General features: G+C 39.1%; 2 protein-coding genes across 2 annotated transcripts; both read right to left on the bottom strand.

Moving 5' to 3' along the window:
• Positions 1 to 6,530: 6,530 nt before the first annotated feature.
• Positions 6,531 to 7,574, bottom strand: LOC141594515 (putative F-box protein At1g60370). The gene has a single exon (XM_074414530.1). The coding sequence runs from the start codon at positions 7,572 to 7,574 to the stop codon at positions 6,531 to 6,533; it is 1,044 nt and encodes a 347-aa protein (XP_074270631.1).
• A 3,999-nt stretch (positions 7,575 to 11,573) lies between these two features.
• Positions 11,574 to 12,764, bottom strand: LOC141594514 (putative F-box protein At1g47730). The gene has a single exon (XM_074414528.1). The coding sequence runs from the start codon at positions 12,762 to 12,764 to the stop codon at positions 11,574 to 11,576; it is 1,191 nt and encodes a 396-aa protein (XP_074270629.1).
• Positions 12,765 to 13,626: the final 862 nt, after the last annotated feature.

Below are 13,626 nucleotides of genomic sequence, written 5' to 3'. Positions count from 1 at the left end.
TGTGGTCCTAAAACCACTGCCTCAGAACTATCATCCCAACAAACTGGACTCCGACACTTCCGGCCATACAAAGCTTCAAAAGGTGCCATCCCAATGCTTGTGTGATAACTATTATTATATGAAAACTCGATCAAATCAAGTCTGTCTTCCCAACTACCTCCAAAGTCCATAACACATGCCCTTAGCATGTCTTCTAAGGTCTTGATGGTCCGTTCTGTTTGACCATCGGTTGCGGATGAAAAGTCAGTACTCATCTTCGGCGTTGTGCCCATCAACTCTTGCAGTTCTTGCCAAAACTTTGATATGAACCTCGCATCACGATCGGAAACAATATCTTTCGAATTCCATGTAACCGAACCACGTGTTTTCTCGTAGCCCAAAGCCACCGCATCTTAGACCAAGTATCTTTCATTGGAACAAAATGGGCTGACTTGGTTAGCCGGTCAACAATCACCCAAATCATGTTGTTACCTTGTTGTGACCTAGGTAACCCCACAATAAAGTCCATAGAGATCGACTCCCACTTCCACTCGGCACCGTCAAAGACTCGAATCTTACCTTGAGGTCTCCTCTGTTCACCTTTGACCCTTTGGCAAGTCAAGCACCTAGCCACAAACTCAGCTACATCCCTCTTCATGTTCGGCCACCAAAAAGTCTTCTTAAGGTCTCTGTAAAGCTTGTCACCACCCGGGTGAACTGAATAAGGAGTACAATGAGCCTCGAGACAAGATCATTCTCCTTAACTCGCATCGTCAGAACACACCATCTCCCATCAAAACGAACACTCCCATCTGGATGTATAGAGAACCTAGAAGTCGCTCCGCTCTCTACCGTTGACTTCCACTCCTGGATTTTAGGATCAAGCTCTTGCTTCCCTTTGATGTTTTCATACAACTCTGGCTCGATCGTCAAATCCCCGATGGTATTCCCCTCTCGAATCATAAAGATTCCCAACCTAGACATCTCATCTCTCAACTTCAAAGAAGGACATAGCAGTACATAGCGAATGAACGCTCTTCCTACTCAGAGCATCTGCGACAACATTAGCTTTACCCTCGTGATAGATGATCTCCATATCATAATCTCCAATCAACTCCATCCACCGCCTCTGTCGCATGTTAAGCTCCTTCTGAGTGTGGATATACTTTAGACTCTTATGATCAGAGAACACCTTAAAAGTTGCGCCATAAAGATAGTGCCTCCAAATCTTAAGTGCGAACACCACTGCACCCAGCTCCAAATCATGAGTAGGGTAGTTCTCCTCATATTGCTTCAGCTGTCTCGAAGCATAAGCTATTACTCTCCCTCCCTGCATCAAAACACAACCAAGACCGTTCTTTGAAGCGTCGGTATACACCTCAAAGTTCTCACAACCCTCTGCAAGGCTAGGATAGGAGCCGTGGTCAAGCGTTCTTTTAGGGTCCAAACGCCTTTTCACAACTCTCATCCCAAACAAATCTGACTTCTTTCCTCATCAAGGATGTCATAGGCCGTGCTATAGTAGAGAAATCTTTCACAAATCTCCTGTAGTAGCCGGCAAGGCCTAAGAAACTCCGAATCTCAGCAACATTCTTCGGCGATTCCCACTTGGTAACGGCCTCAATCTTACTAGGATCCACAGATACCCCTTTCTTGGATATTACATGGCCTAGAAAAGCCACTTCCTCTAACCAGAACTCACACTTGGATAACTTGGCATAGAGCTGATTTGCTCTCAAGGTCTGCAAAACTATCCTCAAGTGCTCTTCGTGCTCTTCTTTAGTCTTGGAATAAACCAGGATATCATCGATGAAAACAACCACAAACTTGTCCAAAAACGGTGTGAAGATCCGGTTCATCAAATCCATAAAAGCTGCTGGCGCATTGGTCAACCCAAAAGGCATCACTACATACTCGTAATGACCATAGCGAGATCGGAACGCTGTTTTAGGAATATCTTCGTCTGCTATCCTCAGCTGATGATACCCCGACCTCAAATCGATCTTGGAGAACACACCGGCTCCACTAAGCTGATCGAACAAATCATCAATCCTCGGCAACGGATACTTGTTCTTCACTGTAACCCGATTGAGCTCTCTGTAGTCAATGCACAATCTCATACTCCCATCTTTCTTCTTTACAAAAAGGACTGGAGCTCCCCACGGTGACACGCTAGGCCTGATATAACCTTTGTCTAGCAACTCATGTAACTGCTTCTTCAACTCAGCCAACTCTTTAGGTGCCATACGATATGGTGCTTTAGATATAGGACCCGTTCCCGGCTTAAGCTCCACGCTGAAATCGACATCCCTCTTGGGAGGCAAACTCGGTATCTCCTCGGGAAATACATCTTCAAATTCCTTCACCACGGAAATCTCAGAAGTTGTCGGTGGCTCCACTCGATGATCTCTCACATGACAAAGGATTAAGGGACACTTCTTCCTTAAACATGACTTTAAAGTCATAACTGCTATGAACCTACACTTAGGCTTTACCACAAACCCTCTATAGGACACTTTAACACCTTTGGGACTCTTTAAAGACACTCTCTTCTCGTCTACAATCTATCCTGGCATCATACCTACCCAACCAATCCATCCCGACAATCACCTCAAACCCATCCTTAGGAAACTCTAACAGGTTAACTGGTAAATCTACCCCTCCAATCACCATAGATATACCCTTATATAACTTGAGACACGACACGGACTCCCCTGAAGGTATGAACACATCATCTTTTACAACCTCAAACTTGCCCAAGCCCATAGACACTGCATGACTCTTAGACACGAATGAATGTGTAGCCCTAATCAAACAAAACAAAAGACGGTACATTATTAACAAGAAAGGTACCGGAACTACATGAGCATCATCCTGTGCTTCCCGCTTATCCATCATGAAGAGCTTCCCACTATTCTTCTCGTCCTCCACCCCGAATCAAGCATTGGAGGTACTTGGCTTAGCCGCCGAATCCTCGGGTGACACCGTTATTCTCGCGCCGATAAGATCCACCACTACCGCGGTTGTAACCGCCCTGGTTACCCTGTCCACCTCTGTTGCCCCATGCACCTCCCGGTCGGCTACTAGCAAAACTCTGAGTCGGCCCCTGAGAAAAATTTCCTGATCGAGCTCCTGAACCATTGCCGGGCTTGTAGCTCGTGCATTCCCGCCTTTTGTGACCTATACCACCACAGTTGAAACACGTAAGATTGGTGTTGTCACTCACAGCCCGACCTCCGTTCTTTCCCCAACCACGAGAACCTCCCGAGAAACCAGCTCCACTAGAGAAAGCTTTGGCATGATTGAAATTCCTTTCTTCTTTGGTTGGTGATTGTTGTTCCCACTATCACCTTCCTCTTTTCGGTAGAGTGATCCTCTCCTCAATCTCCCTTGAGAGATCCACCATCCTCTCAGCTTGACCCGCTCTCAGATACACTTCCTTGAGGTCAGTAGCAACCCCAGCCTGCATACGACTCACAATCTTAGCAGACAAGCCCCTCTCAAATCGGAGGGCCAAACCTTTCTGTCCGAGCTGCAAATCTTCCACATAACGAGATAGCTCCACAAATCGATGATACCACTTTGTAACACCCCCTCATACCAAGGTACCTTACCAGGACCACCCAAGTATGAAAGACTGTTACCATCTCGGTTGCCCGAGGTTAGTACATATCAAAAGCGTCTGAACTGAGCACATTTATTAAAGTAATGTAGAATGTAAAGTTTACAATATCCAAATCCAAATGTTGCCTAACGAATACAACTTCAAAGTCTTAATAATAAAAGGAAACTCGCTAAGACTTAGACGGTGATGCTATGACTCGTGGTGACAATGCTCCCAAAGAAATCCCCAAGCTCTCACTAGCAACAACCTGTCAAGCCTGCTCACCATCCCCGAATGGATCACCGCAGATTACACAAACAACAACGGGGTCAGTATTATGCAACAACAAGACAAAGAAATGCAATACACGTCCGATCATCGTCAACTCCCAATCACCCTGCCTCACACAGTAACTGACTACACACCAAAGTGTGTAGCCCTGCCAGATTACCCATCGCAACAGGTAATCCTCGCCGCCAGTGGGTGACCGCAGCCGATCCCACCTAGTCCAGCTCCTCAACGAGCGACAATAATCCCTGTCCCTTAATGTGCACATCCCCTCCCGTGGCGGGTTCCACGGAGGGCGAACTAGGGTGTGAAGCCACTCCCGCAAGTGACTCCACCACAATTCCAAACACATGACATTACCGTCATCTCAATCCCCTCACACCAACACTGTCACAACAATCTCCATATAACGATGATCAATAGACAACGATAAATACAACAATATGTCATGTAAAGCACATCAACTCGAGTAGGAAACCCTACCTTAGCAATCACAAAGAGATGCAAGCACACGGACAATCAAAAAGGCTCCTCTACGAAGTCTTCTCCTATACAATGATCACACAATACCATTACACTTTGTACAATTCCCGACATTCCCTTCCCATATAAATGTACAGTAACCCAAAATATACAACAATTACAAAGATAAAACTTACCAACAGTGCAACAAGAGTTATACGGAATAATCACCGCTAGAATCCACACAAAGATGCTATGAAATGCTCAAGGGAAGGATTAGGGAATGATTTGGATGTGATTAGGGTAACGTAGAAGTGATAACGCTTGAAAACTGATATTAGAAAACTGACGCGGAAAATATAAAATAACCTAATCATTCCCTAATCAAACCGTCGAAATATAACCTCGCCAAACCGGACACTCGGTCGAGTGTGACGACACTCGGCCGAGTGGTCTACACTCGGTCGAGTGTTCACTACACTCGGCCGAGTGTTCCTCGGCAGAACCGAAATAACTCACGCAAAGAGCACTACTCGGCCGAGTAGGCTCTACTCGGTCGAGTAGGCTCCAAAGGAAATCCGTAGTGTTACAAATACGGTCTTGTATTCTAAAGCCCGTATCCATGATTGTCTTGTATTGGGCTGTGAGCCTAACCCTAATTTGTATTGACTATATAGTTTTGGAATGAGAATGAGAAAGGCAGATTATCGATTCATTTGTTTAGCATGGTATCAGTGAATATTCTCTCAAAATTAAAATCATAAAAATACAAACCCTAGCCGTCACCATGACAAACGGTGAGGGCGGCTCCGGGATGAAAATCGACTCGTCTTCCCCGTATTACCTGGGTCCTCAAGACAAACCCGGTGACACTATCACCCACATCCGTCTTACCCTCGACAATTTCGATGAATGGGTACATGATGTTCGTGTTGCGCTAAAATCGCGCCGTAAGTATGTCTTCGTTAATGGTACCATTAACGAACCAAAATCGCTCGGTTCTGCTCTGAAGAGGTATGGCTTTTCTCAAAGTTATTATGACTACTCTCTCTTCACCTTTGTGAAAGGTGCGGTACGCATTCATGTCCTCGTCTATGTGGACGACTTTATTGTCTCTGGAAATGACCTTCCTGCTCTTGTTTCTTTCAAAGAATATTTGCATAAATGCTTCCATATGAAGGATCTCGGTGATTTAAAGTACTTTCTAGGGCTTGAAGTGGCCCGAAACCCCGACGGTATATTCTTATGCCAACGCAAGTATGTTCTCGACATTCTTCAAGAGGTGGGTCTTCTCGGTTGCAAACCCGCACCTACACCTCTTGAACAACAGCATCAACTTGCTTCCAGTGGTAGTAGATTTCTCACCAATCCCGAGCCATATAGAAGATTAGTGGGCCGGTTAGTATATCTCGTTGTTACTCGACCCGACCTGTCTTACTCGGTCCATCTTTTATCTCAATTCATGAGTGCTCCTCGGGAGGATCACTGGACCGCGGCTCTTCGCGTTGTGCGTTACTTGAAGGGCACTCCCGGCCAAGGCATTCTTTTATCTGCTCGCTCTCCTTTGACATTATCCGGCTGGTGTGATTCGGATTGGGCTAAGTGCCCCGCATCTCGTCGATCTTTAACGGGTTGGATTATGTTCCTGGGCTCTTCTCCTGTCTCGTGGAAGACCAAAAAGCAGCCCACCGTTTCTTTGTCCTCTGCTGAAGCAGAATATCGGGCTCTTCGGGCCATTACTTGTGAAGTAAAGTGGCTCAAGGGGTTATTAGAGAATTTGGGGGTGTCTCACCCTCTGCCCGTCGAGATTTTTAGTGACAGTAAGTCCTCCTTGCACATCGCTCAAAATCCTGTCTTTCACGAGCGTACGAAGCATATTGAGATAGACTGTCACTTTGTTCGTGACGCTATTCAGCTCGGCCTTATTGCGCCATCTCACGTTTCCACTACTGTACAGCTGGCCGATGTTCTTACTAAAGCACTTGGCGTTTCTCAGTTCATGTCATTGGTTCGCAAGTTGGGCACTTACAACCCGTATGCTCCAACTTGAGGGGGGGTAATAGACTATAATACGGTCTTGTATTCTAAAGCCCGTATCCATGATTGTCTTGTATTGGGCTGTGAGCCTAACCCTAATTTGTATTGACTATATAGTTTTGGAATGAGAATGAGAAAGGCAGATTATCGATTCATTTGTTTAGCAAGGTACCATCATATTAGTACAATTCCTCATTTTCCAAGTCGCATTCGGAGTTTTCTGGTTAAATAATGTCCATTGTTCTACTACCTCTTCAGTCTCATCACTTTCCGTCTTCCAAATCAACAGAGTTGGGCGCTCTTTCAAGCATGTCAAATAATATGGTCTGTACGTGCCAAGTCTAATTGCGACAAGCTCGTTATCTATTAATGCCTCGCGATTCAAATCAAAAGCAACAACGGTTGGCACAATAACAACAGGATTAACTATATGTTGATGGACCCAATAGATCACTCCATTAAGACAAAGGCTATTGAGGATACTCCGCCAAGGCGAGTTCTTATTAATCAGCGATCTAGGTAAAGATTTGCTGTCTATTGGTTTCCAATATTTCGATCCAACTGTCAGTATCACGACGTCTATTCCTGTGTTTGGGTAAATACTACACAGAACTTTGAATACCTTACGTACAGGATCAAACCCTAATGCATACCGTAATATGCAATGTTTCACAGACTTCATAGTTATTGGAGGAAGATGGATAAAATCCCCAGTTTTTAAGTTTAAAAGGCCGACACACGTTGAAGATAGATTAAAGAGACAAATTAGGTCATTGCATATATTCGACATGTGGAAATAATTATTCATAAGAAAATTATAAGCGAAATATACATCCTGCCCTATGATACCATAGTCACTTCTTTTCGGGTTTGTGACAATTGGGATCATCGTTTTGGGTGTGTTGTCACTGTTGAGCTCGAATGAGATAACGGCGGTTTTCCCCCAACGAGCCGAGCGTTTCACAAAACCAAGTTTTGGATGTTTACCATACGACCGAGAGTGTTTAAGCAAGAATGCTTGTATGGTTAATGTATTATTCCAGTGTCTCGAAACACACTTGTATCTCGACAGTGACGTGGATGGCAGCCTTGACAGGATTTCAATCTTAATTTCGTCAGGAATGTCTTCTATCGATGCATCACCCGTATTGCCTTTCCGTCGTTTATCTCCGCCTTTAGGCTTTTGCTCTAAATTCACATCCATGGAACTATTAACTATTCAAGTAGCCGTGATTGAACCTTAAAACTCGCTAAGGAACAATACTCGAACTTTCTTATATAGTATTAACGTACTCCCTCGGTCCCAGTGATATGTTTACACTTTCTTTATTTTTTTTTGAATAAAGGAAGTGTAAACGCCGGTACGGAGGGAGTATATATAATGGGAGTATTTAATTTAATGAAATTATCACTTGAAAATTCTATCATAGTACGGAGTAATTGTTTAGTAATATGTTTTATTTTTTATACTCCCTCTTATTCACCATTTTCTTCCCTATTTCCTTATTCGGGTTTATTCCATATTTTCTTTTTTGGATTAATTTGTGTGGTCCAAATTAAATTACATGTGGGGTAGTGTGTTTTGTGTGGTCCAAAATCGATTTCTTATTCCTTGAGCAAAAAGGAAAGTGGAAGAATATAGTGAATAACAGGGAGTATTATTTTCTTTCCTAATTTCATTAGGGTAGAATCTCTTGAGATTTGTTTCTTACCGATTGCATTAAACTTCTATGCTTCAGTGCTTCACATACGCAAATATCAGCCGTATCCCGGGCCGCCGTTACCTAAAGCGTTTTCAGCTTTCTGAACGGACTGCACCGATGTTTTCTAATATACTAGGTAGTATCCCGCGCGAACCCTGTTTTAAAATTTAATTATTATAATTGAAGAAAAATTACATAATTTATATATGACCTTTAATATTTTTACTTATAAATAAAAATAAATTAATTTTTTTTAGGTTTATTTTCAATATTTTAAAATAAAATACATGCAATTTTAATTAAAACTAATAAACGATAATTAATTATGTTGATCAACGTTTTATAAATTATTTTGTGACTGATCAAATACCATATTAATTAAAATAAAGTTTATTCGAATAATGCAACAATCAACATTAAGTTCTCAAATTATATCATTTCAGAATACGTTATGTTCCAAATCAATTAATATTTGTTCAAAATGATGTGAATATAATTTTATATAATTTTTAATTTTTTTTTATATATAACGTGTGATATTTATGTATCAAACAAATAGAGTTCAAACTCAACTTATTCAAATGTTTTGATTGTGTTTTGCATCTGTTACTTGTGAAACATATCTATAAAAATTGCACCTTTTGTATTTTTAAATAACTATATATAAATGATGTTTAAGAGTTTACTTGTAAATAAAATAGGTTAACTTTTTCTCAAATAATATTTTTCGAGGTTTAACTTCAAAGTATTTAAAATATAACACATAAAATATTTAACTAAAAGTAATATTTAGCTAGTCATAATCATTATTTATACTTGACGTATACGTATTTTAATTGAAAATATTAAATAAAAATGTAACTTTTTTTCTACTTTTTCATGTCTTTTATAATAGTATATTATTTAATAATAATTACTTTTGTTTTGATTATTCAAATGCATTCGCGATCACTATGTACATACATACTCGTACACATACTCGTTATCACATTACTTAAACCTATCAAAATCTCATATGTATTCAATTTCTCGCAATATAATTTTTTTCATTTCCACATAAAAACTTATCTCTTAGTAGATTTTTTTAAGTTATGTTTTTAAGAAATACAATGACTCTTCCAAATATATTTTTCTTAGGATTTAATGATCTAAGTTTTATAACTTTCTCAAAATGTCTTTTTACGTAAACATAAAATATTTTGAGACACTCACTTTAATAATCTCTACAAATCAAAATATTTTAATAAATATAATGAAAATTATACTCAATTTGAAGCATTTTTCGCAATAAACGTAATTATTTACATTTTAGGATTTTTATCAAATATTTTCGTATGCTAGTTAGTCAATATCCACGAATTGAATTGAGATGCATACTACTCATATGTTGCGTCACCACGGGTAATAATACTGAGTGTCGGAGTCTTAATACCACCTTAATTAAGAAATAGTAAAAATAAAACTTTTTTCGCTATTGCACCAAACTCATGAGGACGGAAATATAATTCACTCGCAATAAGAAAGTTTGATTCTAACACAATACTCCATATAGATCAATCTTATATTGAACAATCTAAACACACATTTCATAATAATCACTTCTACACCGTTCTTTTATTTCAAACTAATTAGAAAAACCAAGAATAATTAATTCACTTTCAATTTTTTTCGATCAACAAAGGAAGTCGGATTTGCGGAACACAAATTGATTGTTGTGGGCGATAAAAAAGAATATGAAGTTTTTGAACTAAGCAAAGGCATCCATTCATGAATGATAATAGTGTTGGTTGACCTTAATTGAATTGCAAAATGAATGATTTTGCGTGCATTTCCAATCAATTAAAAACCAGATACAATTTTATTGTTTCCTAGAACAATATACCACGATTCTCCCGAGAAGAAAATACCGATTTGCAGCTTGAAATAATTTTAAAATAAGGAGCTTGCTTTTATCTTTGTAGTTTTAATCTACACAATCTATATGGACACATATATTTTTGGTTTTGTATTCGTTTTCACAGGGTAATACAGAGTATATAACAGAGATGAAAAAGAGTTGTGAGAAACCAATATTGTTTTTATATAAAATACCACTTCGACTTGTATACATCAAGTATTTATATACGAAGTATAATTTGTTCAATGCATCCATGACAATAAAGTGTAAATGAATCAATGCAAAGAACTGAATACAAATACACTCCCTAATCCCTATATGAGTCACTTTTTTGTCAAATGGCTTGACCTTATTAATGCAAACACTTAATTATTTAATTCTATTTTGGTCAATGTTATTTGAACTCTTAATCATCTACGAAAATCAGCACATATATGAATTCTATGCATGTACTCCGTATGCCGTATCATAATGTTATTTCCATCAAGAATTTTGACTAAAATATTCCATTCAACTTAACCAATTAAAGGATGACAAATGTCGGATCCACACGTTTTCAACCCAGTTTTATATATACATATAAGATAGAACTAGACCTGGCAAAACTGACCCGAACCGACACCCGAACTCAAGACCCGAATCTGACCAAAATTCGAATTGACCCGACACGTTACAATCCGACCCGAATGTTTATTGTCGTAAAGTGCAAACGGATAATTGTTATCCATAAATAACTCGATAATAGCTGACCAAAACCCGAAATAACCCGACCCAAAGCCAGCAACCCTAAAATTGACTTTACCCAAACTGGCCCGATCCGATTGAACTGTTTGACGGGTCTCTATATTGAACCATTGAAGGCAGCCAAATATAGCATACTTAATTCTCATCTGTGCAACTAATATTCGATTCACACTGCCGTGTTTGCTTACATACTTGGTACGGGTTTATGGCGAAATTCTCAAGATCATACGATGAGTATAAAGAACATCGTCTGAAATTGGTGCTACTCCACCAAGGCAACTTTCATAGTCTATTGGGTTCCAATAATTCGATCCAATAGTCAATATCGCGGCCTTTTTATGACATTCTTTGCTTGTGCTTCCATAAGCAATACTAAAAAGTACTTTGAATACTCGCTGTACCGGATCAAACCCTAATGCATACCAAAATCTGAGAGGTTCCTCAGACTTCCTAGTTATACCAGGAAGACGGATAAAATCCCGAGTCTTTATGTTTAAAAGACATACACACGTTGAAGATGGATCAAAGAGACAAATGAGGTCGTTGCATATATTGGACATGTAAAAAGGACAATGCATAAGAAAATAAGACAAATGTACACTCCTTTCCCTTGTGTTAACGACACAATCGATTGTGCCTGAATAATAATCCATTAATCCATAATGAAAATTGAATTGAGAAATATTGCATTGATAGATAACTGTCTCACATAAAAACGAAGTACAATCAGTTTAGTAAGCTGTTTTATTTTATATTACCGCAACTCGGAACCAAAGCACAATATTGCATTGACAGATGACTGTCTCACATAAAGATGCTACGCTTGGAACAAATATCCCATGAAAACTAGTACAAGATGTTACTCTATGGCGAACTTTTCAAGATCATAAAAATAATACAAAGAATACTCGGAATCAATCAATTCCGAAAATTGTAGTAGGGTGCTACCTCCTGCAATAGTTGCCACATGAGTGCAATAAATGGAAAACTTATTAGTAAAATTCCTCCTTTTCCAAGTTGCATTCGGATTTTTATGGTTAAATAGTGTCCATTGTTCGACGTCTTCAGTCCGATCACTTTGCATATTCCAAATAAACAGGGTTGGGCACTGTTTCAAACATGTCAAATAGGATTGGCTGAAAGTCTCATGTGTAATGGGTGTCATGACAAGCTCGTAATCTCTGAACGCCTTGCTATTAAAATCAAAAGCAACAATAACATTACTGAATAATTTTTTACGGAGCAAATAAATCACTCCATCAAGACAAAGGCTATTAGTGGTAGTCCACGAAGATGAGTTATCGGTTACTGAACTCGGTAAACTTTCATTGTCTATCAGGTTCCAATATTTCGATCCAACAGTCAATATTGCGGCCTTGGTAGTAGTAGTTGTACACTCGTCACTTCTTCTTCCGTAACTAATATTTAGAACTTTGAATACTTGTTGTACAGGATCAAACCCTAATGCATACGAACATCTAAAAACACTCATAGACTTCATAGTTATTATTATTGGAGGAACCTGGATAAAATCCGGGGTTTTTATGTTTAAAAGACCGAGAAACGTTGAATATGGACGAAAGAGACAAATTAGTCCGTTGCATATATTGGACATGTAAAAAGAATCACTATAACCAAAGTCTCGGTCGACCAAATCACTCTTAGGTAAATCAGTGAAATATACATCCTGCCCTCTGATCAGAGGGGCAGTTGTTTTTGGCTTTGCTACCGTCACAGTCTCCGTTTTGGGGGTGTTGTCATCATTGAGCTCAAATGAGATAATCGATCGTTTTCTCCAAATACTCGATTTTACCACAAAAGCAAGTTTTGGATGTTTATCATACGAACGAGAGTGTTTAAGCAAGAATGCTTGTATGGTTAATGTATCATTCCAGTGTTTCGAAACACACTTGCCTCTTGACAATGACTTGAATGACAGCCTTGACAGGATTTCAACCTGAATATCTTCTGGAATGTCTGCCTTTGATGCATTGCTTGTAGCGCAGTTCCGCCTTATAACTCTGCCTTTAACCTTTTGCTTGATATTCATCTCAATGAAACTATCAAATATTCAAGTAAATTAGATTGAATATGAATATTAAAACTCGCAAGATCTATTAAATTAAGACGGTTTTTCATTCAATGACAACCGCGAAAGAAGTGGAAGTGAACAATATTACTCAGAACTTATATTATACGAGTATATGAAAGGAACAATATTTATTTAATGAAAAAAATCACATGAAATTCTATCATACTCTGTATCTTTTTTAATATTGTGTTTATCTCTTTTAAGTATTTCTTTCCTATTTTCATTAGCGTACAATCTCTTGAGATTTGCTTGTTATCCATTTCAGGTCGTGTCATTTTCGCATCAACTACTATAAACTTATTTATGGAATCAACGTGGAACAATAAACATTTGGGGGTAGGGTTATATTGAATCAGGTCAATTCGGATTCGGGTCATGATCGGATCTTGAGTTAGGGTGCCAGGTCGGGTTAATTTTGTCGGGTCTAATCATATAGCCCGTGATCAGCTAGCTCTATTTCATACTACCTCCGTCCCGGTCAGCCTTTGGTTTTGGCACAAAGACCAAGGAAAGAAGAGATGACCAATAACTAAATGACACGTGGAACAAACAAATTACTCATTAAGTTCATTCTTAAAATAGAAAGGACAACAAATGACTGAGAGACCCCAAAATAGAAAATGACAACAAATGACCGTGACAGAGGAGTATTAGGAACAAAAAAATAATAAGAAAGACAATAATTGGAATTTTAAAGGGTGTCGCTAAAGATCGTCGACACATTAAATCGTGGATCATATTTAATGAACTTCTAACTTAGCCCCTTTTATAAATTTTACTATAATTTTTACGTAGGGCATGTTTGGTTCACTCATTCTAG

Source organism: Silene latifolia, chromosome 8 (genome assembly GCF_048544455.1).
Source record: "Silene latifolia isolate original U9 population chromosome 8, ASM4854445v1, whole genome shotgun sequence".
Lineage (NCBI taxonomy): Eukaryota > Viridiplantae > Streptophyta > Magnoliopsida > Caryophyllales > Caryophyllaceae > Silene > Silene latifolia.
The sequence above is the reverse complement of the archived record's forward strand: the minus strand, read 5'-3'. Positions and strand labels throughout refer to the sequence as shown.